We start from the raw sequence: 27,968 nt of genomic DNA, 5'->3' as shown, positions 1-27,968 counted from the left end.
GTTTTGTGCATCGTGAGAGATAGAGGTTTAATTTCATTTGTTGCATATGGATTTCCAGTTTTCCCAGCACCACTTGTTGAAGAGGCTATCTTTTCTCTGATGTACATTTTTGGCACCTTTGTCAAATATAACTATAATTATGTGAGTTAGTTTCTGTGTCCTCTATTCTGTATCATTGGTCTACAAGTCTATTTTGGTACCAATACCAAGTTCTTTTTATTATTATTGATCTGTAGTATAGTTTAAGGTCTGGTATAGTGATGCCACCTACCTCACTCTTCTTGCTAAGGGTTGCTTTAGCTATTCTGGGTCTATTATTTTTCCAGATGAATTTCATGACTGCTTTTTCTATTTCTATGAGGAATGTCATTGGGATTTTGATTGCATTAAATATGCATAGTGCTTTTGGTAGTATGGTCATTTTGACAATATTAATTCTGCCTATCTAAGAATAAGGTAGATCTTCCCATCTCTTAAGGTCTTCTCTAATTTCTTTCTTTAGCGTTCTGTAGTTTTCATTGTAGAGGTCTTTCATCTCTTTTGTTAAGTTGATTCCCAAGTATTTTATTTTATTTTTTGGTGCTATTATAAATGGGGTAGTTTTCCTTGTTTCCCTTTCAGAGGATTTGTTAATGATACATAGAAGTTCCTTTGATTTATAGTTGTTGATTTTATATCCTGCTACTTTGCTGAATTCATTTACTAGTTCTAGAAGTTTTCTGGTGGAGCTTTTTGGGTTTCCTAGGTATAGAATCATATCATCAGCAAATAATCCTAATTTAAGTTCTTCTTTTCCTGTATGTATCCCTTTAATTTCTTTCATCTGTCTAATTGCTCTGGCTAGTGTTTCAATCACTATGTTAAATAGACGTGTTGAAAGAGGGCATCCCTGTCTTGTTCCAGTTTTTAGAAGGAATGCTTTCAATTTTTCTCCATTTAGAATAATGTTGGTCTGATAGCTTTTACCATGTTGAGGCATGTTTCTGTTATCCCTAGTTTTTCTAGTGTTTTGAACAAGAAGGTGTGCTATATTTTATTGAATGCTTTTTCTGCATCTATTATGCTGCATCTATTATTTCTGCATCTATTATATGATCATATGGCTCTTATCTTTAAGTCTGTTGATGTGATGAACTGCATTTATTGATTTTTGTATGTTGAACCAACCTTGCATCCCTGGGATGAACCCCATTTGATCATGGTGTACTATCTTTTTGATATGTTTTTGTATTCAATTTGCCAGAATTTTACTGAGAATTTTTGCACCTATGTTCATTAGAGATTTTGATCTGAAGTTTTCTTTTTCTGATGTGTCTTTGCCTGGTTTTGGAGTCAGTGTGATATTGGCCTCATAGAATGTGTTTGGAAGTGGTCCCTCTTCTTCTATTTCCTGAAATAAATTGACGAGTATTGGTGTTAGTTCTTCTTTAAAGGTCTTGTAGAACTTGGCTGTATCCATCTGGTCCTGGGCTTTTCTTGGTTGGTAGGCTTCTGATGGTGTCTTCTATTTTGTCGCTTGAAATTGATCTGTTTAAATGTGTCTATCATCCTGATTCAATTTGGTCAAATCATATGACTCTAGAAATTTGTTGATGCCTTCGATATTTCTATTTTATTGGAGTACAAGTTTTCAAAATAATTTCTAATTATTTTGAAGATAATTTCTAATTATCTTCTGTATTTCTGTAGTGTCATTCATGATATATCCTTTTTCGTCACGTATGTTAGTAATTTGAGTTTTTTCTCTCCTTCTCTTTGTTGCATGGCTAAGGGTCTGTCAATTTTATTTATGTTTTCAAAAAACCAACTTTTGTTTTGCATTTTTTTCAGTTGTTTCTTTTGTTTCAATTTCATTGATTTCAGCTCTGATTTTAATTATTTCCTGTCTTCTATGCTTTTGGAATACCTTTGTTCTTTTTTTTCTAGGACTTTGAGATGTAAAGTCATTTATCTCTTGACTTTTTCTTCTTTTAAGGAATGAACTCCATGCAGTGAACTTTCCTCTTAGAACTGCCTTCATAGTGTCCCAGAGATTTCAATATCTTGTGTCTGTGTTCTTATTCATCTCTAAATTTTTTTAAATCTCCTCATAGATGTCTTCTGCAACCCATTGCACCTTCAGTAGCATATTATTTAGTATCCAGGTTTTGGAGTGGATTTTATTTCTTACATTGATTTCTAATTTCATTCCATTATGATCTGATAGAATGCAGGGTAGTATCTTTACTTTTTTATATTTGCTAAGGGTTGCTTTGTGGCATAATATATGTTCTATTTTAGAAAAGGATCCATGTGCTGCTGAGAATAAAGTGTATTCTCTTGTTGAAGGATGAAATATTCTATACATGACCTTTAAGTCTAAGTTATTGATTGTGTTTTTGAGTTCTATAGTTTCTTTGTTAAGCTTTTGTTTGGAAGATCTATCCAGTGGTGAAAGAGGTGTGTTAAAGTCACCCAAAATGATTGTGTCGTGGTATATTTGATTCTTGAACTTGAGAAGAGTTTTTTTGATGAATGTAGATACTCCATTGTTTGTAGCACATATATTTATAATGGTTATGTCTTGTTGATGTATGGTTTCCTTGAGCAGTATGTAGTGTCCTTCTGTATCCCTTTTGGTTTACTTTAGCTTGAAGTCTACTTTATTTAATATGAGGATGGAATCCCCTGATTGTTTCTGCATTCCATGTGAGGGGTATGATGTTTCCCAACCTTTCACCTTCAGTCTGCAGATGTTTTTTCCTATGAGATGAGTCTCTTGGAGGCAGCATATTGTTGGGTCTGCTAGTTTATATCTTTTGATCCGTGAGTTTAGGCCATTAACATACAGGATTATTATTGAGGCATGCTTTGTATTCCCAGCCATTTTAAAATTTTTGGTATTTAACTTGATGTGGTTTCTCCTCGGATTAGTTTTTCCTTTAGTGTAATCCCTCCCTGTGCTGATTTTCATCATTGTTTTTCATTTCCTCTTCATGGAATATTTTGCCGAGGATGTTCTGTAGTGTAGGCTTTCTAGTTGTGAATTCTTTTAACTTTTGTTTATCATGGAAGATTTTTATTTCATGAAATAAAACTAAAGGTTAATTTTGAAAACTAAAGTTTAATTTTGCTGGATATAAGATTCTTGGTTGGCATCCATTTTCTTTTAGAGCTTAGTATATGTTGTTCCATGATCTCCTGGCTTTGAGGGTCTGGGTTGAAAAATCTGCTGAGATATGAATTGGTCTCCTTTGTATACATGATCTGATTCTTCTCTCTTGCAGCCTTTAAGATTCTATCCTTATTCGGTATGCTATAATGTGCCTTGCTGTAGATCTGTTGTAATTTTGTAAATTTGGTGTCCAGTAAGCCTCTTTATTTGGTTTTCCAATTCATTCTTCATGCTTGGGAAATTTTCTGATATTATCTCATCGAAGATTTTGTGCATTCCATTGGTTTGAAACTCTGTACCTTCCTCTATCCCAATAACTCTCAGATTAAGTCTTTTGATGGATAGCAAGAATTATGGGATACCATACCAAAATTCTTGCATGTTCTGTTCATGGCTTCTTACTATCTTCACTGTGTGGTCAACTTTATTTTCCAGATTGTATACTTTGTCTTTATTATGTGACATTCTTTCTTCCAAGTGATCTAGTTTGTTGGTTATACTTTCCATTGAGTTGTTTTTTTTTTTTTGGTTTATTGTTTCCTTCATTTCAAGGATTTCTGATTTTTTTTTTCAGAGTCTCTATCTCTTTCTTGAAGTATTTGTGCTCTTATCTCTTTGTTGGAGTGATCAATTTTTGACTGTATTCGCTCACTTAAGTCATTCTTTAATTCACAGATCATTTTAATTATGAACCTTCTGAACTCCTTCTCTGACATTTCATCAACTTCACTGTCCATGGGTTATGTTATTGTAGTATCCTGGTTTGTTTATGGCACTTTCCTCCCCCTTTTTTTTTTTCATGTTGCTGCAGTACTGATCAGATTTGTAGTTACTGATGTCCTTTCCAGGCCATTTATCTATGTTTCTTCCTTTCTTGCAGTGTGGATCTGAGATATTACAGTTTCTACCCCATATTCTTATAGTACCTGTGTAGATTGTCTGTACCTCACCTTGATGTTGGGCTTCCACACCCTGCTGGTGTCCCTCAATGTATGCTACTGCAACTAAAGGTGGTGGCAGCAATAGCAGAGGTAACATGAGATAATAGTGGGGGTGCCCCAAGATGGATGCAATGTCTTATACAGATGGGGCTGAAAGGGTGGGCCTTACACTGTTTTTGGGATGCCTGCTCTGAGATGCAGCTGCTTCTAGGCCCTGACTGTTGTCAAAAGGTAGGGGCTACTGTGTGAGGAAGGCTATGGCGATGTCTGCAGTGTCTCAAGATCGAAGTGGGTTAGGCTTGGGCATCCAGGTATGTGTGTGGGGGTGGTGAACTTGGACCTACTCTGGGCCTGTCCCACATATGTTGATGTGGGTGGATCTAGGCCAGGCCTGGGCTCCCATGGTGTTCTGTTGGTCTGAAGAGGTGGTCCTGTGCCAGAGCCTGAGTTCCGGGGGGTGTCTGCGGATGGCGGAATGGACCCAGGCCTACTGTCCATTGCATATTTTTAGCCTACTTTCCTACAGAATATTTTTTAAAGAGTAGGCAAATTAATTCAGCGATCATATGCAAACAACTCTTTGAGTTAAGGGGAAAGTAAGTCAGGAGATCATGTGGTAAAGACAGTGGTGGCTTCTTGTTCCTGTGTCTTCTCTTCTACAGTTGTTGCAGTACTGATCAGATTTGTAGTTGCTGATGTCCTCTCCAGGCCAGTTATCCAGAAAGATAGACCATCAAAACAGAAAATTCCTTAGAAAGAAATTACTTAGAACTTTTCATGCTCAAAGATTCCTGGAACTAAGTTGCATGTGGGAAAGGGCAACCATCCTCGCTACCCCCACTGAAATTCCAATTTTAGGTTTATAGAAGGTGGTAGGACTGGAGAAAATTTGACTGGGTACTTCTCAGTGGTCTGTAAGTTCATCTCAGCCAATTAATTGTCTTTTGAAGGTTTTAGGAGCCAGCTTCAGGAGGACACAATGTCTTAGTTTGACTTTTCCATTTAGTCAACAGGCTTTAAAGAGTGGGAGATCAATCTAAAAGGCTGTTCATTTGATTTCTTTTAATATATAAGAAGATTGTATGAAGTCTGTGGCTCTATTTTAAATTGTAGAATTTTGAAACTGGAAGAGAGACTAGAAATAACAAGTCATTTTATACTTTTACCAGTGGAAAAAATAAGCCCTGAGAGGACAAGGAAGTTGCTGATGGTTTCATAAGAATTCAGAGTTCAAGTCAGAAATAAAGGCCATGTGTTTTGTCTCTTGGGATGCTTATACTAGCTCTTCATATACCAAGCATTCTCACCCTACTCGCCCCACCCCCCTGAATTCTCTACTCATTTTAGAACATAGATTGGATCTTACCACTCTCCACAGGATTTTCGGCACATTGAGCATAAAATCCAGACTCCCTTCCCAGGCTCCTTCTGGCACCTGCCTCACTTTTCTCCTTGTTTATCATCTCTCTTCTTCTTAGCTTATCACATTCCAGTCACACTGCCTTCCTGTTGTTCCTCAAATACAGAAACACTGCTTCTCAGGGTCTTCCACCTGACTTTTCATTGCCTCTGCTTGGAGTATTCCCCCCCACCCCCATAACTTTGCCTGGCTTGTTCTCTCTCATCATTGATGTTGTGGCTGAATATTGTTTCTTCAGGAGGAGGCTTCTTCCCATGTGCTCTCCCCTTATTTTATTTTTAGTCATATAAAATTAAATTGTTTATTTGCTGTCTAACTCCTTTTTGGCATGCAGATGCCATGAAGGCAGTGAGTTTGTCTTGCTCACTGCAGACTCACAAACATGCACAAAAGCACCTGGCTCATAGCCAATGCTCAGTGTGTGTGTTGTTTCAACAAATGTTGATGGCTGGATCAAACAGAGTTCAGTTTATGAACATTTAGGATCTGTTTGTATTCTATTTTCTTTATCTATAAAACAGTGTTGCAAGGCTGTTGTGAGATCAGATGATCAAACAAGGCTATGCCCATTCTTTGTAAATAGTGAGGGATGGGCTTATGTTTGTGGTTGTTACAGAATGATCCTGTGCTCTTAAGGCAATAGGAAAGGCCAGGCCCTCTCCAGTGATCCCGCCCTTGATGCTTTTCCTTTGCAGAGACACACCCTGCTTGGCAGGGGAGGAGGAGTGGACTACTGCCCCAGTTCCCCAGACCATCATGGACCTCTTCCAAAATGGGAACTGGACAATGCAGAACCCTTCACCTGCCTGCCAGTGTAGCAGTGACAAAATCAAAAAGATGCTGCCTGTGTGTCCCCCGGGGGCAGGGGGGATGCCACCTCCACAGGTGAGTCCCCATCAGAGTAAGACTGCATAGTTCATGCAGGGTCAGCAGCCAGCATCTGCTGGGAGCAGGAATGAGTGAGATGTGAGATTAGGATAGTTTATTTCAGCCTCGAGGTTAATGCTTATCATAAGGAAAAGCAAGGGAGTTTTCAGGGAAGGGGATTTGGACCACAGTGTATCTATGCCTGTCCCACAGTGTTTGTGTCACAGGAAAGAGAGTGGAAGGTGTGGCTTCTAACCCTGGTTCTGCCACAAATTAACTGGTGGCCTTCCAAAAGGCCATTTTAATTCTCTGGGCTTCCTTCTTAACTGCTAGATTAGGGAGGCTGAACCAGAAAACTTTCAATGGGCCTTACCAGTTCTGTAATTTTTCTGAGATTTCTGAGTTTAGCACAGTCATCTGAGCCTTTTTGTTTCTTCCTCACAATTTTAGGAAGTCTTGTTTGTGCTACCTTTCTGCTGCTTTATCAGCATCCAAGTTGAAGGGTGAGAATAAGGCATTTTAAGCTGATGTAAAAAGTCATGGTTACCACTCTAAGTAGCTAATCCACTCAATGAACTCCAATGAACACAAGAATTCACTAGGCAAAGTTTGTGATTCTGTGCCCCAATATCTCTTGTGGTAAAGAAAAATCACATCTCAGTGCTTATTTTTTAGCTATTTAGAGTAATTCCCCAAGGAAGATCTTGGCATGCTATACATGAATGACCAGTACTGAGGGAAGCATGGACCAGATCTTGGTGGTGGTTGGTGGAGGGTGATGCCTGGGCCCTGTGGTTAGGGCTGTAGTCACACAGTGGCATGTGTTGGAGGAACATGTGTCACTGTAGCCCTTGATATGTTTTATGTGCCAATTCTTGTCTAAGAAGACACACATGCTTGATTTTTATGTCGTGACAGAGAAAACAGAACACTGCAGACATCCTTCAGAATCTGACAGGAAGGAACATCTCGGATTACCTGGTGAAGACGTATGTGCAGATCATAGCCAAAAGGTGACTCTTTACGCAGTGTGGCCTGTGTTTTATCATCCCTGATTAGAGGAGTTAAAGGCCTACAAATAGTGGACCCACATGGTGGGGAGATTGCCAGAGTATGGCTTGATGTTTCTACTGGAAGTTTAGGATGTCATCCCAAACTAGAAATGATGCATAGAGGTACTGTGAGCATTCAGTTTTTAGCTTAAAGGTTGAGGCAGCCTTGTCTAGAATGAAAATAAGTATGCATTCAAATTTGAATTCTACCACTAACTAGTTGCTTGACCAGGAGCATTATCAGGCAGAACTTTAATCTGAAAAAGGGAATGGTGGTGGTTTACCTCCAGGTTAAGGGGACAACTCTGAGTGACAGTAATCAAAATTTTCTCTTTGTTATCCTTTTAAAACTCTAATTTGGGGCTGGGGATGTGGCTCAAGCAGTAGCGCGCTCGCCTGGCGTGCCTGCGCCCCGGGTTCGATCCTCAGCACCACATACCAACAAAGATGTTGTGTCCGCCGAGAACTAAGAAAAAATAAATATTAAAAAAAATTAAAAAAAAACTCTAATTTGGGGGCTGGGAATATAGCTCCATGGTAGAGTGCCTGCCTACTATGCACGACATTCTTGGTTCAATCTCCAGTATTGTGGAAAAAAGTCTTAATTTATATAAAAGTGATATTACTGTTGCTCCTACAAGTTTGTTGTGAGAACTAAATGAAGTGATATGTGTGAAGTGTCTTAGATGCTCATGTGGTATCATGGGGAGAACCTTGAGAAGATATAGTAGCTCGTGGCTATGGAACCTTGAAGCTTCTGGGACCTGGCGGCATAGTGTCAAATGTTTAGTTAATGCTCAGAAAATTTGTGTTCTGGTTCCCTTCCCAGCAGCTTGATAAAGAGGGGTATCTGTTTTAGAAGCTCAGTATCTTTAAATGATAAAGCTGTTCAAAAATGTAATGACCTTGAGTCATTAACATAACTTGTCCATATGTCATTTATAACTGATGTATTATTTGAATTGAAAAATCTTCTAGTTAATTCATGCCTTGGTTTGTAAGGTGGTTTTTAAAACTGGCTCAACCCAAGTATGACCTTAATGTAAGGTTTTTAAGATAGAATACAAGGTATGTTGAGAATAGGCTTCTTTCCATCGGTACAGTCCTGTAGTGCCAGCCTGATGATAGGATTACTTCTGGTCCTTTCTTTTGTCTTCAGGTAGATGTTTACTCCTTTTGCATCATCAGGTATAGCATCAGTTTTTCTAGAACTGATTTTTGGTTTCTGTTTTTATTTCTGCAGCTTAAAGAATAAGATCTGGGTGAATGAGTTTAGGTAAGTTGATCTCAAGATTTTCCCTGGTGCTTCTAGTCTTGGGAGAATGATTTTTATGCAGGTATATTGGATGGGGGGAAGCTGTTGGTTTCGGGATTGTTTGCCCCTCACACACTCCTGGGTGCCACATCACTGTAAGGAGAGAAAGGCCCTGTAGAATCTTTGGAGCATGTGGGGTATAGACAGGCTTAGATTAGACTTGGATTTTCTGCCCAGAGCATTTCTACTCAGTGTCCAGCTGCCACTTCAGAGGCCTTTGAACAATTTGGTTCACTGATTTCCTTAAGGGCACTTAGAAATCTCTTGTGGGTCTCCAGGGACTAGTAACATTATGAGGGAAATACCTATTCTAGTTGCAGTTTTACCCAAATCAGATTCCCAGGGGTTCCCAGGGACTCAAGAACAATTTTTCAGGCCTTTGGCATAAGATCAAGAAAGTCTTGGAGAAAATAAAAAGCATTTTCACTGTATTTCAATCCATTTGTCCCTCTGGGTCTTGAAGATGTGAGGGGGTAAGGAAGCATCTTTGGATCCAGTTTGTATATCATGGAAATGAGATGGCTGGTGTGACTTCCTCAGGGGACCTTAAAGGCTCCCTGTTACTGTTTCATACTTTTCTTCCTTGCCTTGTCCCCAAGGACCAGGATCTTTGAAAACTCTGGGCAGAGCAGAGTAGCCCTCATGCTAGTAAAGATACAAGGTCTCTTATCCCCGTCTGGCCCACATGGGACAGTGTCCCTCACCACCTACCCTTCTACCCCATCTGCTTGCCTACAAAGGCAGTAGTGAATATGAAATAAATGACCTTACTTTTCTCAGTGTCTCAGATATCTAACTATAATCAGACCCAGGACCTCCCTACTGGGCAGCAACCCAGTTAATAGCTTGCTAGAATCCAAGGTATAACTCGTCTGAATCAAACTTTGGTTGAATAAGCAATGGGTCTCTAAGAGGCTTGTCCACACTCATGTGGTGCCTGCTGCTGCTGATCACATGTGGCATACTGGGTTTTAATGTCAAGCTGTTCTTCTAGGTATGGTGGATTTTCCCTCGGTGTCAGTAACTCTCAAGCACTTCCTCCAAGTCAAGAAGTTAATGATGCCATCAGGCAAATGAAGAAACACTTGAAGCTGGCCAAGGTAGTATATCCATCTTGAGACATGTTGGAAGAAAGGGCTTGGAGCTGCTGGGACATGAGCATAGTGGGCAGATAGATCTGACCAGCTAGCAGCTCATTGTTCAGATTATCTTTGACTACTGAGCCATAACTGGTATTCTGTGACTTCAGCAAGACAGGATTGAATTATTTGGTGTATACTTAAAATCCTGAAAGTGTAGACCACAAATAGATTCAGAGATTTAAAAGTTCTTAGAATAACTGTTTGTCAGTTTGGCCAGTAGTAAATAAACTGGCCTTCAAGCAGACTTCCAAAACAATCACTAACTAAACAGAAATGGATCAGTTTCATTTTTAAGTTGGCTGGCTGGTCTTCAGGTCCTAGTGAGCACACACTACATTTCTCTGTATCTCAGATTTCCCATTTTGAACTGAGAATTGAGGGAGTCATATGACATGGATTTTGTGATCCTGTAATAGTCCTAGAGTCCAGTCTGTACTTCTGCCTTTGGAACACAGGCCCTAATGTCTGACACCTCTGCACATAAATTGTGGTTGTAGTTCTTGGGATGATTCCAGGGGAACACTTGGAAGAAATTCTCATTGCCAGGTTATACAGACAACAGTCTTGGGACTTCAAGCCACAGGATTTCTCAGATATTTTTAAGACTGTGGCATTATGGAAACATTCATGCTGTAGGCTTCTGGTCAGTTGGTTCTCAGGAATCATTTAATGGCTTTAAATTTAATTTTAGTGTGGTAGTGGTGGTGTTGCTCTTGATAGGGGTGTCTTGTTGTCCACAGCTTCCGGACTGACTGTTGCCCTTTACCTGTTTGAATCATCACAATTGAGGTGGGTTTCTGTTGTTTACAGGACAGTTCTGCAGATCGATTTCTCAACAACTTGGGAAGGTTCATGACAGGACTGGACACCAAAAATAATGTCAAGGTAAAATGCTATCTGTGTTTTACTAACTTTTTGGTAACCTATCCTGTTCCCTGAAGTATTTTCAGCCATAGTAAAATTGATAGGGGTATTCATGACAGAAAAGAGCAAATGGTTAAATCCACTAGGGAGGCCGTGTAGTGGAGTGATTAAGAGAATTTGTTTTGTTGCCAGACTTTAAAGGTGAACCACTATGACTTTGACTTGAATTACTTAACCTTCAGTTTTCTAATCTGTAAAATGGGGACAATAATCATGGCTCTCTCCAAATAGTTATGGGGAATATATGAATTAAAGATACAAGGTCCTCAGTACAACCCTGGGCCCCATTGTCGGTGGTTGTATCCTTGTGTTATCACTCTGCCATGTTCTGCAGTGTTTTGTATTGGTATATGACTTGAGTTTCTAAAATTTAGGTGCATGATTTGTGTGTGTGTGTGTATGTACGTACCTACTTCTGAGAGTAGTGTTTAGGAACATTATCTTTTACCTGCTATGTTTTATCTCAGGTGTGGTTCAATAACAAAGGCTGGCATGCTATCAGCTCTTTCCTGAATGTCATCAACAATGCCATTCTCCGGGCCAACCTGCAGAAGGGAGAGAACCCTAGCCAGTATGGGATTACTGCTTTCAATCACCCCCTGAATCTCACCAAGCAGCAGCTTTCAGAAGTGGCTCTGTAAGTATGGCTGTGTCTAAAAGAATGGGGTGAGGAGAGAGTACTGGGGAAATCTGGAGCAGGAGAGGGAGATAGAAGGCTCCTTGTAGGGTAGCTGTTGCACAGTCAAGTACAGTATGTATGTCTGGGTCCATCCAGACTCTGGGCAGAAAAGATCACTTTACAAATTGACCAGCAGGGCCTTTTTGAATTGTAGAAGAAAATGGCACAGATATGTAAAAATCATTATATTTGGTGAATTCATATAAATCAAGTTGAAAATTCTTAATACAATCCTAAAATAAGTAAATTCACCATTAACACATAAAAGTCAGTTTCATTTGTTTTAAAACTTTTTTAACCCAGTGAAACATGCTTTAAATAGTTTGACTTGAATTTTTCTTGAATTTGTGTGTGTGTGTGTGTGTGTGTGTGTGTGTGAAGTTTAAAGCCAGTACAGTCTTTGGAATTATAGAGATCTGGGTTTAAATCTAGACTGTAAACTTTCTAGATGTCTGATATTAAATGAGGCCATTTATGTAAATTGCCAAGCCAAGCTCCCAGAGATGACATTCAATATGTCAGGTCCCCTTTCTATAAATGGAGCATGGTGCAGTTAGTTTCTACTTAATTCCTATAGAATATCAATAATGGACACTAGGGATCTTTATACCAACACCTTCTTAATTGGCTTGTAAAGTGTCTTACAAAAAGAATCTGATAGAATTGTTATATGTGTTAGATTGGTATGCTACATTATGTTGTTCTAAAACTTACTTAGAGCAACAAATATTAACTTATTTGAGTAGTTTCATACCATTATTTTTTGTGTGTATGGATATTTATTATTTACTGCTCTTACAATGTTAAGAACAATGGACAAGGGGCTGGGGTTGTAGCTCAGTGGTAGAGCACTTGTCTATCACATATGAGGCACTGTGTTTGATCCTTAGCACCACATTAAAAAAATAAAGGTAATGTGTCCATCTACAAATACAATATTTTTAAGAAAGAACAATGGATAAAATTGAATATTGTTAGACCACACCCAGACTTCCTTTAACAGCTTCATATGGCAGTGGACTCTTTTAACCTTAGTGAAATCAGCTTTGCATATGATTTTTAAAAAATAATACCAGGAATTAAATCCAGGGGAAGTTTACCACTTAGTTACACCCCTAGCCCTTTTTATTTTGACTCAGGGTCTTACTAAGTTGTTTAGGGCCTCACTAAATTTCTGAGGCTGATCTTGAACTTTCGATCCTCTTGCCTCAGCCTCTCTAGTTGCTGGGATCATAAGGGTACACCATTATACCGGGCTCAGGTTTGCATTTGAATTGTCATTTTTTTAAACTTGCAAATGATCATATTTAACCTTGAATAAAACATATTTGGTGAATAGATGTTTTTCCCGAGCTTTCTTTGGATGTGTGTGTTTATGTATGTCTCTCTCCGTGTGTATATCTCCTCATTTGTTGTATTTCCATAATAAATGCATCAAAGACATCTCTGATCTTCACTGCCTTTTTTCTTTCTAGGATGACCACGTCAGTAGATGTACTTGTGTCCATATGTGTCATCTTTGCGATGTCCTTTGTCCCAGCCAGCTTTGTTGTGTTCCTGATCCAGGAGCGGGTCAGCAAAGCCAAGCACCTACAGTTTATCAGTGGAGTGAAGCCTGTCATCTACTGGCTTTCCAATTTTGTCTGGGATATGGTAAGGGCACAGGCCTCCTATCTTTGTATGAATCTCCATCAGGGCCATGAAATGGCATATATAAGATAGAGCACCTGTCACTGAGAATTGTTCCAGTTATTCTAAAGGTGCATGAAAAAGGGAATGGGAGAGACACTTATACACTTCCAAAACTCCAAATATGGTGCTGGATGCAGAGCTGACTTCACACAGGAAAGAATATCTGACTAACTGATGACAGTTATTACCCAATTTCCTATTTGAAGACTTTCCCAAGAAACAGAAATGGAAGGACCTTAGTCTCTCCCAAGCCAGTACTTTTAACTTCTCTGATAAATGTTGACCTATAAAGTCAAGATATTCTTTATCTTGTTAGGAAAGCCATATGTTCTTTAAAAACTCCATACATTTTATCATAAACTTATTCATTCATTTGCAAATATATTTTTGTACCAGCTATAATTAATACATTGCTTCTATTTGGTCCAATATGGAAGCCTTCAAAGAATTCTGAAGTTCTAATAATAAAGTGAAGTTGACCTATATTTCCTTATGAATTCCATGAATTCTAAGCCCATAAGGAACAAATCTAGTTCTTTCCTCTTTGGATGGCTCCTCAGATATTTAAAGACAACTCTCATCTAACCAAAGTCTTCCACAGATGAGATGATATATGAGAACACACTTAGTCATCTCTAAAGCACTGTAACAATGTGAGTGATAATGATGGAGATGATGATGATGTCTTTACTTATTATACTAAGACTCTAAGACTGGCCCCTGTGTGATCTGATTGTCCCGTCATGGCCATACTCCATATTGTTAATGTCCCTTTTGAAAAGCAAGGTCCAGAATTAACCTTGTATTCAGGCGATGGTTTGAATGGTTACAAGTCTAGAGGGAATTGATCTTTTTTCCATACTTCTATTCTGCATTTTAGAAAGAGCACTGTATTATTGGCAACTTGATAGTGAACTGGAATCTTACTTCACAAAAATGACTGTTAAATTGGATAGCTTTTGTGTTATGCTAATACAATTAACTTTTTAGAACTTAAACTTTATGCTTATCCCTTTTAAACTGCATCTAGTTAAGTGTCCATTGTGTCTTGTTTTTGTTTTATCTTGGTCCAGTAATTACTTCATTCATTTAAAATATACTGAGTGCTTACTCTATGTCTGACTATGCCAGGCATAGGAGATTCAGAGATGAGATGGAGTCCCTACCTTCAGGGACATCACTTATATTTTTGTATATTATCTGCCTCTACCTGGTTTAGAATCTGCAGTTTGCTATCAGCATATCTTCATCTAAGTTGTTGATAAACACATTGAATAGGATAGGACTAATGCAGAGTCCGGTAGCCTTAAGCTGCAATTCTTTTAACAGCTGACAAAAATCACTGTCACCTCCCTGCCTGTGTTTTGCCCTGCCAGCTATGAAATCTCATAATTGTTCTATGGTCAGGTCTTTATTTCTGCATTTTAATGCTTGAAGCAGTTTCAGAACAGACTTTCAAATTATTCTCAGTGTGATGAAACAATTCTGACATTCATGTTATGAGCGCTTACCTCACAAATAGATTACATGTGAGATTGAACTTGGGCAGACTATAATATAGCATTAATGATGAAACAGACACAATCATCTCTGGGAAGAATAATGGAAGCTTATTTGTCTCCTGTGAAATTGAAATTCCTCCGACTGAGGATCCATCGTTCAGTGAGTTTACTGAGCGTGACACCTTGGCTTAGTTGTGAGAAAGACAGAAAGGGCATGCAGTTTATAAAACCAACCAAGGGTAAAATGCTTGTCACAATGTATTGTCCGTATTTTGATTAATAGTTTATGTGGCTTCATTAATTCGAAGTTATTCTCCAATATGTTTGTCTGCCCTTTCTTGTCTGGTGATGGTAAAGACTTGGAATGTGCTGTATTTTTGACTTACGAGTTAACTTTATTTCCTTGTTTTCTCTTTTAGTGCAATTATGTGGTTCCTGCTACATTGGTCATTATCATCTTCATCTGCTTTCAGCAGAAGTCCTATGTGTCCTCCACCAACCTGCCTGTGCTAGCCCTTCTTCTTTTGCTATATGGGTAAGGCACTTTTGGGTAGAGGACTCTGAAAGTGGGTAAGGCATATAGTACCCAATTTCATAGGGAGGGTAGAGGACTCCAATGGACATATATCTTCTTGTCTCACCAGGTGGTCAATCACACCTCTTATGTACCCAGCCTCCTTTGTGTTCAAGATCCCCAGCACAGCCTATGTGGTGCTCACCAGCGTGAACCTCTTCATTGGCATCAATGGCAGTGTGGCCACTTTTGTGCTAGAGCTCTTTACCAACAATGTGAGTTCTGTAGAAAGAGCACCTCCTACTGGGATGGGCACTTCTGGGTGCCAGAGGACAGTGGTTAATTATGATCTTATTCTACTTCTCTGTGACTTTGGCTCTGCTGACTACTCCATCCTGTTTCAGATACTGCCTTCTTTGGTCTACATAATACCTTTGTCTCCTGCTGTGCCTTATATTTCCCTGCCAAACATTTCAGTTTCTTCTGTCAAATTCTTTTATGCTTCCATTTCAGTGTCACTTTGCAAAAGGCTCAGTCCTCTGTCAGCTTTGCTTTCCACTTGAGACACCATATCTGGGCAATGCCATTCAATCCCAAGGTGTGCACCACTGCCTTTCTCAGTGTCTTATTGTCCTCTCAGATTTATGCCTTGATTGTTCCCTGGAACTCTACTCTCCCATTTTCACATACCTGGTGGATGGCTTCATTTAAATAACTTATAGATACCCAGAACTGGATATGTCATCATCTTTCCCCTTCGAACCTAGTGTTTCTCTTGCCATCCCTGTCATACTTGCTGGCATTACCATCCAATGCAGTTGCCCAACCCAGCTCTCTTGGAATCATTCTTGATGCTTTGCTATTGTTTATTTCACATGTTTGACTGGTCATGCCATCAGTTCTTTCAGTTACACGTCTCATAAACAAGACTCCTTCCATTCCTGTTGTCACTGCCTTTGTCCAAATACCTTAACTCAGCACACAAGGGTTTCATAGATGAACAACCTTTCCTGGCCACTTCCCCCTACACCCTTTCTCAAAGCCCTGTAACTTTAGCAGAGTTGTCCCTTAAACCCAGCATAATCCTGTAGGCCTGGCTTGAAATGCCCTTCTTCTATTGCAGAGCCTGGTACTATTCTCCCTGCCCTTCAAGATTTAGCTCAAAGGTGATGTCGTGCTACTCTGCCCTTTGGGATGTGCTCTCTTTTTCCCTGGGCCCTCAGAGCCTTCCATTCTGCCTCTAGTACCACACATATCCAGTTACATAGTCGTTTCCTATTTCCATGTTTCTCTTCCTAACCACAGAGACTATTTATTCATTAGCTTTTACCTCTCCCATGCCCCAGCACAGTGCATCTTACAAATAGTAACTTCCTTAATCCCTGGATATGTGGCCAATGTTGGCTGGGTGTCATAATAATTTTTGATGTATTTAAGAAGATTTTTATAAAATTCTAGCAAAATCCTAAAATTCAAATATTGACCCAGACACAAGCAATTTGCTTTTAAAATATTAAGCAAATATTTTGTTATGGATTTGCTTCTGGTCAAACATAGCCTTGTTGCTATTCTTTGTTCATTTCTTTATACCCACAGCATTACTCCAAAGTTTTTTAAAAATATGGAAAATGCCTACTCCTATTTATTGGTATCCAAATTCAAAGGTTCATTTTATCCCCAGGGAATCAAATTGTTTCTTTACTCCCATCTTTCAGACTTGGATACATTTTTAGCCTAAACTATGATTGATATCCATACTTTCTCTCTCTGTTATCTTTTTAGAAGCTGAATAACATCAATGATATCCTGAAGTCTGTGTTCTTGATCTTCCCACATTTTTGCTTGGGACGAGGGCTCATTGATATGGTGAAAAACCAGGCAATGGCTGATGCCCTGGAAAGATTTGGTGAGTGGAGCAGTGGCTGCTAGAGGCTTCAGAAGAGATGGCAATTGCATGGGCCTTGGGCCCTAGCTTTTGTTTTGGAAAGGGACTGATGAATGGGCACTGTATGTCCATATTCTTCTTGCCCCACTGAATGTTTATGCCAGTAAAGCTGTTCTGGTGTAGTGTGACATAGCTATTTATCTGTGAAAGGGCATTTTTGGGAGTAAAGAAAATGCTGGCATTTGCTTGGACCCAGTGCCTCATGCTACTACTTGAGTTTGTCAGAATTACTGAAAAAGTAACACAGCGTTGGGACTTAGATACAGAACAAGAATCAGAAGGAGAGATGTACACTTTGACTCTATTCGGAAAATCACAGGCCTGGAGGTCATATATTATCTTTTACACAATCTATAAAAAGATAATTCACTGCAGCTCTTTCTACCTTTAGAGTGGTTAAAAATATTTCTCGTATCATCATATGACTATCATTCATCTACTGACTAATGTAGTTAGATGGGCCATGTTATTTGACGGACACAGAAGAGGGACTTTCTTCAACTTGGAGGTACAAAGGAGATGTATAAGGAATTTAAGGAATAGTTAGATAAAATCAGGTGACTTAATTGAGTCACTGGGTTACATTATGTGCCATTGAAATGGTCATCTTTTTAATGTGCTTTCTAGTATTTCTTATTGCTAAAACTTGGAATTCATTAAAATACTGATCTTAAAAATTATCCTGGATTGTTTGCCTTAATCTAAAAGGATTTTTGGCCTATCTCATTCAAAAGATATTAGCTATCTGACATGAAGTTACAGATCTAAGACATGTTGGCTCTAAAATTCTGATTGATACAGGGTAGTAGTATGTTCCCACAAGTCAGATTTGAAAAGTAGTCACTCTCATTATTTTTTCTCCTTTTCTTTGGTAATAGCCATTGGTGTTTCTAGGAAAATAGGTGAACTTGACCCCATGTTTGAAGAAGGGCATGGTTCTTGACACCTTAATTCTGACTTTATTTCTGTATTTTGTTTACTAGGGGAGAATCGCTTTGTGTCACCACTCTCTTGGGACTTGGTAGGACGAAACCTTTTTGCCATGGCTGTGGAAGGGGTGGTATTTTTCCTCATTACTGTTCTGATCCAGTACAGATTCTTCATCAGACCCAGGTAAGCATTTGCTCAGAACTCATGGAGCACTTGGTAGAGGGTCATAGAGGGGACACAGGGAGACACTTGCCAAGGATGGTTGGATCGAATTTGAACTCAAGAAAATCAAATTGATTTTCCTATTATGGGCATCCTGCAACCCCTACCCTGCCAAGGCTGGAAGTTGTGGCAAGTAGGTTTTAGGAGATTGCTTTAGAGACTGGATTTTGTTTTTAAAAAGAGTTTGAAAGGTTGTTTTTCTTAAAATTTTTCTTCTAAGACCAGTGAAAGCAAAGCTTCCTCCTTTGAATGATGAGGATGAAGATGTAAGGCGGGAAAGACAGAGAATTCTGGATGGTGGAGGACAGAATGATATCTTGGAAATCAAAGAGTTGACTAAGGTGAGATAGTGAGTAGGGGCTATTACAGGCTTAATTTTTCAGTTGTATGTGCTGGAAACTACCCTAGTTGCTTAATGAAAAAGTTTACTTCCCCAAATGTGCATCTATACTAAGCTACTGTCAATTTAATTTTATTTTAAAGATACATGGAAACTTCTTAATTACAGAGTCTACTTTTGTAATGTGAATTTCCATTCTCAAATTTATTTATTTTACTTATATTTATTTGTGTGTTAGTTATTAAAACATTATATTGTTATGTTGTGTGCATGTACAGATATGTAACAACAAATCCCATCAATATGTACAACTATAATGCACCAATAAAAAATGAAGAAAAAACATGCTAATATTATATATCTAGTCAAAACTGAGGTATGGAGAATAAATGGTTGATTTTTAAATTTTATAATCACCAAAGCTGACATGTCTCTATTGCTCAGAAGGAGGGTCTGTTTCAATGCCCTCTTAGATGGCAGAATCCCAAATTTCACTTTTTGTAACACGTAGAGTATTTGAAATACTTTGATTGCAAAATTTTATCCTGTAGAATCTAATTTTAGGCTGGGGTTGTGACTCAGTGGAAGAGTGCTTGCCTAGCACATATGAGGAACTGGGTTCAATCCCTGGCATCACGTAAAAATGAACAAACGAAGTAAAGGTATTATGTCCCTCTACAACTAAAAAAAAAAAAAAATTAAAAGTAAATTAAAAATGAACTATAAACAATACATGGAAAAATATGTAGATATTAGTGACTGATATATTTTTTAAAAGACCCAGATTAAAAATTAAAAAGAAATTCACTTTTATTTTGAGCTTCAAAGTTACACCTGGTTGGCAGAGAGAGAAATGGCTCTTAGCACATCATATATGACTTAGTCTTATTGATAGAGTCTTATTTCATGGCATATTTGGGTTATAATCCTCTCTGCCACAGTTGCTTGGAAGAGCTGTGAGTCACTGAAGCTCATGAATTTACATTTTGTTTGTTGCAGATATATAGGAGGAAGAGGAAGCCTGCTGTTGACAGGATTTGTGTTGGCATTCCTCCTGGTGAGGTAAACACACTTTGTCTGCATTGTGTTTGTTAATTCACACTGTATCTATCCAATCAAACAACCATGTTTATAAAGGATGAAAGTGGCTTTCAAAGCTTCTCTCCTTATGCCTGTGTGAAGCAATCAGTCATCAAGAGATTGGGGACCCCTTATATCAAGAGAATGATTTTGGATAATCTCGGGCATTTTAAGAAAAGCATGTACACCCAAAACGTGCTTTTGTGATCTACTTCATAGGATGAGATTCAAATAGATTTTTAAAAATAGATTTTTCTCCTTTTCATTTCTGATGTGTCCTTTTATGCCCTATAGTCAAATAAGGTGGTATAATTTGACTAACTGGCACATCCATTAACTTTTGTCTTAATCTGACAACTCAAATGGTATTTAAAAATACAGACTTGCTGAAAATGATCCCATTATAAAATACATATTTAATATCTGTATGGTGTCCTAAACCAAAAGATATTTGATTTGTCATTGATATTTAAGAATGATGTTTCAGGATGATGTCATATAAAAATGAAGCTCAGTTGGCTATTTTCTAGGGTTGTTCAAATTTAGTTTTAGTAGTTTGATTATACAACTCACCTGGTCTTATTCTTTCAGTGCTTTGGACTTCTGGGAGTTAATGGTGCTGGAAAATCATCCACTTTCAAGATGCTAACTGGAGACACTACTGTTACCAGAGGGGATGCTTTCCTTAACAAAAATAGGTGAGAAAAGAAGTGATCTGTATTTTGTTACAAGGGCTTTTTTTTTTTTAGTTTTAAAGAAACACATTGTTATTTTTTGATTATAATAGTACCCTTTAGATTTCATAAAAATGTTTAAATATAGTAAAGTTTAAAGAACAAAAAATTATCCATAATTTCACTACCTGGAGATAACCACTCTTTACATTTTCTTTCAGTCTTACTGCATCACTTTTAACAGTGTAAATTACTTGTTTTTATTTTTTTAAAATAATTACTTTTTAGTTTTAGGTGGATACAATATCTTTATTTTACATTTATGTGGTGCTGAGAATCGAACCCAGTGCCTCGTGTATGCTAGGCAAGCACTCTACCACTGAGCCATGACCCCAGCCCAATTACTTGTTTTTAAAGAACAATTCAGTAATTCTTAGTGAGTTCACAGAATTGTGCCATCATCACTACAATCCAGTTTTAGATGTTTTCTATCACCCCAAATCTATCTTTCTACACATATAAATGTATCATAAAATTGAGATTATTCTGCATATAGGTTTAAAATTAGTTTTTATTGTTAATGGTTATATTATGAATATTTTCCAGTGGGTTAAAAATACATTGCTCCATAAAATTCCTCTGTGTACATGTACCTATAATTTGTTTAATCAATTCCTTATAAATGTTTGGCATTTATTAATTTTCATTTTTTATTATATAAATATGTGCTTGCATACAACTTTTATTGTTTCTTTGTATTAGTTTCTACAAGGTAATACCTGCCAGCTCATCTTCTAGAAAGAGTGGACCCACTGATGAAGCCATCACTAGGCTGATTTCTGAGACTGTACAGTTACCAAGCAGTCTGGTCTTTGGGAGTATAGCAGCACATTAGAGGCCTGTTAGGCAGTATTAACCTTGAATGCTCTAAATATGTGGGGTTTCTTCAGGCTTTCTATATCGATACATGGTACAAAGGCAGTGACCTTCAAACTTTTCTGAACCATGATCCATGTAGGATATAATATTTTATACTTTAGCCTGATACACACAAGATACATTAACACACATATGATTTAATGAAATGTTTCATAAATAGTACCTGCTGTTACTACTTAAAATACACTCTAATAATTCTTATTTTATTCTCTATCATGTCATTTAATTTTTGTTGTTGTTGTTGTTACTGGGGATTGAACTTAGGGCACTCAACCATTGAGCCACATCCCCAGCCTAATTTTGTATTTTGACTAGAGACAGGGTCTCACTGAGTTGCTTAGTGACTTGCTGTTACTGAGACTGTCTTTGAACTCAAGATCCTCCTGCTTCAGTCTCCCAAGCCTGTGGGATTACAGGTGTGCGCCACTGCGCCCGGCCTATCATATCATTTAAAAAGTGCTGGTTGTGGATTTATTTTATAACTCACTAATGGGAGATGACTCTAAATTTGAAAACACTGAACAGGGGAATACCAATAATATTGAAGAGTAAGGAAATTGATGTACTCGTTGATCTTTTTTCCCCCTTATCAATCATTTCAGTAGCAACTTAAGAACCTTAAAAGAACAGAACTTTTGGGAATAACACTGTTCCCCAGGCTTATTTCTAATGCTCCTGGGGCACTTAGCAATGGCAGCAGTAACTGGCTCAACCTAAGGTTTATCATAGTAATGGGTTATAAGAACTGACTCAGTCATAATTCTGGAGAAAGCTAACACTGGGAGTTCTAAATAGATAAGCAGAGATGAATGACCACTTCCAAAAGGCCAAGTTCAAGTAGTACTTTTCAAATGACATGTTAGAGAATAGAATAAGAATTATCAGAATGTACTATTAGTAGTAACAACAGGTACCATTTTATGAAGCATTTCATTAAATCATATGTGTGAGTGTTAATGTATCTTGTTGAGAGTGAGAAGTGCAGGCATGAAAATGGGATATAGACACTGAAATTTTCATACATTAGGAATTATGTATGAAATTATTATGTAACCTTATTGGCATCAAAGAACCTAAAAATTGCCCCCGCCCGTAAGATTGTAGGTGTATTTTTATGTTTCCACATGTTCAGAGGGTCTACAATAAAGGAACAAGCAAAAAAACCTTAAAAGCTAGGAGGGTATCTGGGCTAGGTATTTGGTAGGACCAGGTTATCTGGAATATGCACACTGTGGTTGAGTCAATGTATGGCTCAGGAGAAGGCAGAAGGGAGCTCACACCCAGGATTTCTGGGTCCAGATGGTCATGAAGAAAACTTTGGGCTGACAATGCACTTGGTACATATGACCACAGGAGCAATTCTGGGATGAAGATGTTTAAGCTCCAGATAGTGTTATTTAGGTTATTGGTAAAGACTGCTGCAGTGGGCATGGACTCAGGGATTTTGAAACAGGACTGAGCATGCAAGTTTGAAATGCAAGGATAAGGCAGGGTAGAAACAGAAACCCTGACAGATGGGAACAGCTGTCATCCTAGGGGCAGAAAGGCTATTCCTTTAAGCAGCAGATATTGGTATCTTTGTAAAGCACATGCATACTCTATAGGAATGTTAACCCAGATTGTCTGATTAGAATATGTCTAAATGCTTAAAACCTAACAAGTTTTATTTTCATTTGCAGTATCTTGTCAAACATCCATGAAGTACATCAGAACATGGGCTATTGCCCTCAGTTTGATGCTATCACAGAGCTGCTGACTGGAAGAGAGCATGTAGAGTTCTTCGCCCTCTTGAGAGGAGTCCCAGAGAAAGAAGTTGGCAAGGTACCATGGATACTAGAAAGCCAACCTGTCTCTTTGGCATCCTGACACCATACCTTACGGATTTTTCCACATATGACTACTTCAGGCTGTTTTCCTCATGCATGGGTGGGAACCCATAATGGTGGGGGGAGTAGGGGTGGGTAGGTATGCATTGGTTGGGGGTGTGCAGAGAGGGAGTACTGCTCCCATCACATAAATTTCCTCTCCTTTTTTCTGGTACCTCTGTAGTTGCAGGTCATGATTATAGAATCCAGTCTTAATCAAAGAACTTTCACATATAAGTGTAACAAAGCATGCTAAAATTACCAAGGCAGACAAAAGTCAAGGTGCTTTATCTCTCCAGGTTGGTGAATGGGCAATTCGGAAACTGGGCCTTGTGAAGTATGGAGAAAAATATGCTGGTAACTATAGTGGAGGCAACAAGCGCAAGCTTTCAACAGCCATGGCTTTGATTGGTGGGCCACCTGTGGTATTTCTGGTAAGTGTGACTTTGGGTGGAAAACTACTGTTCTGGCCTGAATGGAAAACAGGCCATTGTATGACTGTGTGGCAGAGCAGCCTTCAAGAAGAGGGAAGCTTCTTTCTTGGCACAAGCAGGGGTGACTCTGTTAAATAGACACCCCATGTACTTGGCTTGGAGAATCCCTACAAGTCTGTGAGGCTGAATGTGTGATTTGGTCTTCTCTGGAACATTCTTTCTTATCATCCATGTGTTCATAACCTGAATATGGAGAGTGAGGACACAGCTTCAGATCCCCTTAGTAGCTGGGTGTGGTGGTGTACATCTGTAAGTCCAGTTACATGGAAGACTGAGGCAGGAAAATCACAAGTTGGAGGTCAGCCTGGGCAACTTAATGATACCCTGTCTCAAAGTATTAAAAAAGGGCTGACAATGTATCTCAGGGGTAGAACATTCCTGGGTTTCATCCCCAGTATTAAGAAAAAAAAGATCTCTTCACTGGATCTCTTCCTTAAGAGAGATAAATGAAAAATACATTAGAAAGCAGTGGCCTTTGATCTCCTTTCTTTGCTAGAGAAGAGCACTGAAGTTATTATAGGAAGAAACCTTGGGTTGAGGCTATAGAATAATCTAGATCATATGAATGGTCTAGTCTATAATTGGGTAAGCTGAAGTAGATTAGAATAAAAAGAGAAGAAAAGGAATTTTACTCAAACCTTATCCTGACAAAGAGAATTTTTAGTATATACTTGTTAGTAATGAAAAGATGATTGAAACTAATGGATCTTTACCTTCCCTATTTATTTGGAGAAATTTGTTGAATTTTTAAAAAAATTCCTTAGAATATTTGAGTTTCTTGCTTCAATGAGACATTCATAAAAGTGAACTTGTTCTAAGTGAGTTTGAAATTTATTCTGTTATTTTGGTTCAAAATAACTAAAATAGCAAGTTAAAACTTATGATGTTTAAGAATGCTTCAGCTTTTAAAAACAAGTCTATCTTTGGTGTTTTATTTTTAGCAAATGATAAAACTTATTTTACTTTAATTTCAGGATGAACCAACCACAGGCATGGATCCCAAAGCCCGAAGATTCTTGTGGAATTGTGCCCTAAGCATCGTTAAGGAGGGGAGATCAGTAGTGCTTACATCTCATAGGTCTGTAGTGAAGTCTTGGCTTGGCTTTTACATTGTGTTATTTGTAAATCTGCTAAATAGTATATATGTTCATTTAGTAAAAGCTAGAAAGTACAGAAAGGCCAAGGTTACATTTATCACCTGAAATTGTATTACTTGAAAACATCTATTGTTCTCATTGGCTTATGCATGTTTGCAGGGATTTCCTATGCAAACTTATGTGTACTTGTGTGTATGTATTTTTACAAACAAAAATGCAAGCATAGTATATATACTCTGATCTTTTTCACTTAATATTATTGTCAACATTATTCTAAGTCAGTAAATTTAAGTAATGCCATCATCTCTTATAGCTGAATGGTATTCCATTAGTATATACCCTAATTTATTTAATTCTTTCCATTTGTTAGACATTTGAATTGTTTCCAACTTATTCACAATTCTAAATGGCACTGCAGTGAGGAGCTTCATCTGTATATTGACATGTCTTTAGAATAGGATGTGATTATGCACTGGAAGCTGGGAAACTTTTTTCTTTGAAATGCCAGATGTCATGGTGATGATTATGGGAGCATGTCTCTGAAACTAAAACTTTGTTCTGTTTTCCCACAGTATGGAGGAATGTGAAGCTCTTTGCACTAGGATGGCAATTATGGTCAATGGGAGGTTCAGGTGCCTTGGCAGTGTACAACATCTGAAAAATAGGTAAAAGAGACTATTTCTTTAGGATAGCACCTATTTAGAAACCTTGATGATTATTATTTCATTGGTGAATAAATGGTAGCTTAAAAATAAAGAGAAATTAAACTGGGAAAAATAGTATGGAGTAAAGAATCAGGGCTTTGAAGTCAAACTGAACCGTAGTCAAATTCTGTCTTTATTATATACTGGTTGTTTGACTCATAAGCAAGTTACTTAGACTTTCTGAGAGTCTATTTCCCAGGAATAATACTTCCTGGCTTTGCTTTATTTATGAAATTAAAAAACTCACATGACAGTGTGATTAGCAGCACAAGTTTTGGAGTCTATGCAAATGGGTTTGCTTCCTAGCTCTACTACTTAGGAACTTTGTATCATGGGCAAGTGACTAACTCCCTGGGCTTAAGTAACATCTGTCAGACTTCATGGATCCAGGTGAGGATTAAAGACACTGAGAAACAGGACACTCAGCATCAGGGCACTGAGCATCAGGCACTGCTCATAGATTCTCAATAAATGATAACTGGTTCCTTCTCTCTGAAAATGATCTCTGGGTCTTTCAGGGACCTCCCATTTTCATGGCACAAGTTGGTTTCTCAGAGGTAAATATTCTTCTGAGAAGTTTCCTGGGGATACTTCATTTGGGTGTTTTTTTTTTTTTTCCTGCTTTCAGGTTTGGAGATGGTTATACAATAGTTGTACGAATAGCAGGATCCAATCCTGACCTGAAGCCTGTCCAGGAATTCTTTGGACTTGCCTTCCCAGGAAGCGTCCTAAAAGAGAAACACCGGAACATGTTACAGTACCAGCTTCCCTCTTCATTATCTTCTCTGGCCAGGATATTCAGTATCCTCTCCCAGAGCAAAAAGCGACTCCACATAGAAGACTACTCTGTTTCTCAGACAACACTTGACCAAGTAAGCTTTTAGTGTCAAAAATAGATTTTCTTCCCAGGTTGATGATTCCTGCCTACTCACACCTTCACCACAAGCCTGAGCACAGTTCAGACTATCTGTGCTTGAATTCCTCATCTATGATTACTAGCAATGCATTTTACTAAACCTCTCTGAACTAAAAAGGAAGATAATGCTTTCTACCTGACAGAATTATTGTGAAAATTTACTGAATTAATAATCAGAACAACTATAATTTATTGAGTACCTATCATAGATAGGACATTTTGCTATGTGCCTTGTCCCATTTAGATAACAAAAACTACTAAACAGATCCTGGCATTTGATAGGTTTTCAGTAAATGTTCTCTTCACTCTTCCCTTTAATCATTGGAAGTTGGTGATGTGGGATTAACACAGAAGATGAATTTTTAAATGATTATTAATGTTTTTCAAGTATCTTATCTTCCCTCACACAGTTTTCTAGTTAATCTACTTTGCAATTCTGTATTCTCCTACATGACCTAATTTCAACATGAGGACAGTGCAATTAGAATAAAACTGCAGCTAGAATAAAGAAAGAACAAGTCAAGAGGTACTTATAAAGCCCTTCTTTGTTTTGACAGGTATTTGTGAACTTTGCCAAGGACCAAAGTGATGATGACCACTTAAAGGACTTGTCATTACACAAAAACCAGACAGTAGTGGATGTTTCAGTTCTCACATCTTTTCTACAGGATGAGAAAGTGAAAGAAAGTTATGTATGAAGAATGTCGTTCATACAGGATGGCTGAACATAAGGAAGAACGAGATCTTCCTTTTACACTGTGTGAAGTGTTCCAGAGGAACAGGCTGGAAGTTTTTGTGGGAAGAAGTAAACTGGATACTGTACTGATACTATTCAATGCAATGCAATTCAATGCAATGAAAACAAAATTCCATTACAGGGGCAGTGCCTTTGTAGCCTATGTCTTGTATGGCTCTATGTGAAAAAGACTTGAATTTAGTTTATTACCTTTACCTATGTGAAACTATAGTATGGAACCCAGTGGACATTTGGGTTTGAAGTCATACTTTTTTGTTCCTGTGTATCCTCACTGGGATTGCAGCAACAATTCATCAAATAACCATGGCCAGTGATTATCAAAATCAAAGGCGTACATCCTCATCCATTAAGCCATCCCATTCCAGGAGACCGGTTTCCTGGTGACACAACCATTGCTGGCAATGAGTGTGCCAGAATTACTAGTGCCAAGTTGCTCAGAAAGTCTGAAACACCGTAGTGTGTAACATACACCTTTGTAAAGCTGCTCTTCTCAGAGTCTATCAACATCATTAAATATCAGGTGACAAAATGGTGCCATGTACGGCTAACGTCCTTCTTTGAGTCCCTTTTTGATGAGCTGCTTTGGTGGCTGTAATATGTAAAGTATGGATATCTCTACACACAGGAAACTTGGTTCCATTGTTATGTTGCCCCATGCTTGGGAGCCATGGGTTTCTAGGGTCTTTCTGGGACTGTTTAAATATACTTAAATCCTGGTAAGAAGCAAAGGCTTAGCAGCCAAACTGTTGGAACTGTAAGCTGCTGAAGTCAAGGCATGGGATTAAAGAGATGGTGTATTCAAA

The 27,968-nt window shown here is 38.2% G+C and overlaps 1 protein-coding gene across 1 annotated transcript in view; it reads left to right on the top strand.

Moving 5' to 3' along the window:
• The window catches only part of Abca1 (ATP binding cassette subfamily A member 1), a 132,599-nt gene extending 104,631 nt beyond the window's left edge, over positions 1-27,968 (top strand). Inside the window, exons 31-50 of the mRNA XM_026414625.2 lie at positions 6,211-6,400; positions 7,301-7,395; positions 8,678-8,710; positions 9,744-9,849; positions 10,702-10,776; positions 11,283-11,452; positions 12,970-13,147; positions 15,108-15,223; positions 15,333-15,477; positions 16,985-17,108; positions 18,131-18,260; positions 18,520-18,640; positions 19,639-19,701; positions 20,311-20,417; positions 23,012-23,153; positions 23,497-23,631; positions 24,666-24,769; positions 25,361-25,453; positions 26,121-26,364; positions 26,966-27,968. Of these exons, the coding sequence (XP_026270410.2) occupies positions 6,211-6,400; positions 7,301-7,395; positions 8,678-8,710; positions 9,744-9,849; positions 10,702-10,776; positions 11,283-11,452; positions 12,970-13,147; positions 15,108-15,223; positions 15,333-15,477; positions 16,985-17,108; positions 18,131-18,260; positions 18,520-18,640; positions 19,639-19,701; positions 20,311-20,417; positions 23,012-23,153; positions 23,497-23,631; positions 24,666-24,769; positions 25,361-25,453; positions 26,121-26,364; positions 26,966-27,106 (2,512 nt within the window). The 3' untranslated portion in view covers positions 27,107-27,968. The remainder of the gene's footprint in view (positions 1-6,210; positions 6,401-7,300; positions 7,396-8,677; positions 8,711-9,743; positions 9,850-10,701; positions 10,777-11,282; positions 11,453-12,969; positions 13,148-15,107; positions 15,224-15,332; positions 15,478-16,984; positions 17,109-18,130; positions 18,261-18,519; positions 18,641-19,638; positions 19,702-20,310; positions 20,418-23,011; positions 23,154-23,496; positions 23,632-24,665; positions 24,770-25,360; positions 25,454-26,120; positions 26,365-26,965) is intronic.

Source organism: Urocitellus parryii, chromosome 4, assembly GCF_045843805.1.
Source record: "Urocitellus parryii isolate mUroPar1 chromosome 4, mUroPar1.hap1, whole genome shotgun sequence".
NCBI classification, from domain to species: domain Eukaryota; kingdom Metazoa; phylum Chordata; class Mammalia; order Rodentia; family Sciuridae; genus Urocitellus; species Urocitellus parryii.
Note: the sequence above shows the minus strand (reverse complement) of the source record. Positions and strands in the feature narration are given on the sequence as shown.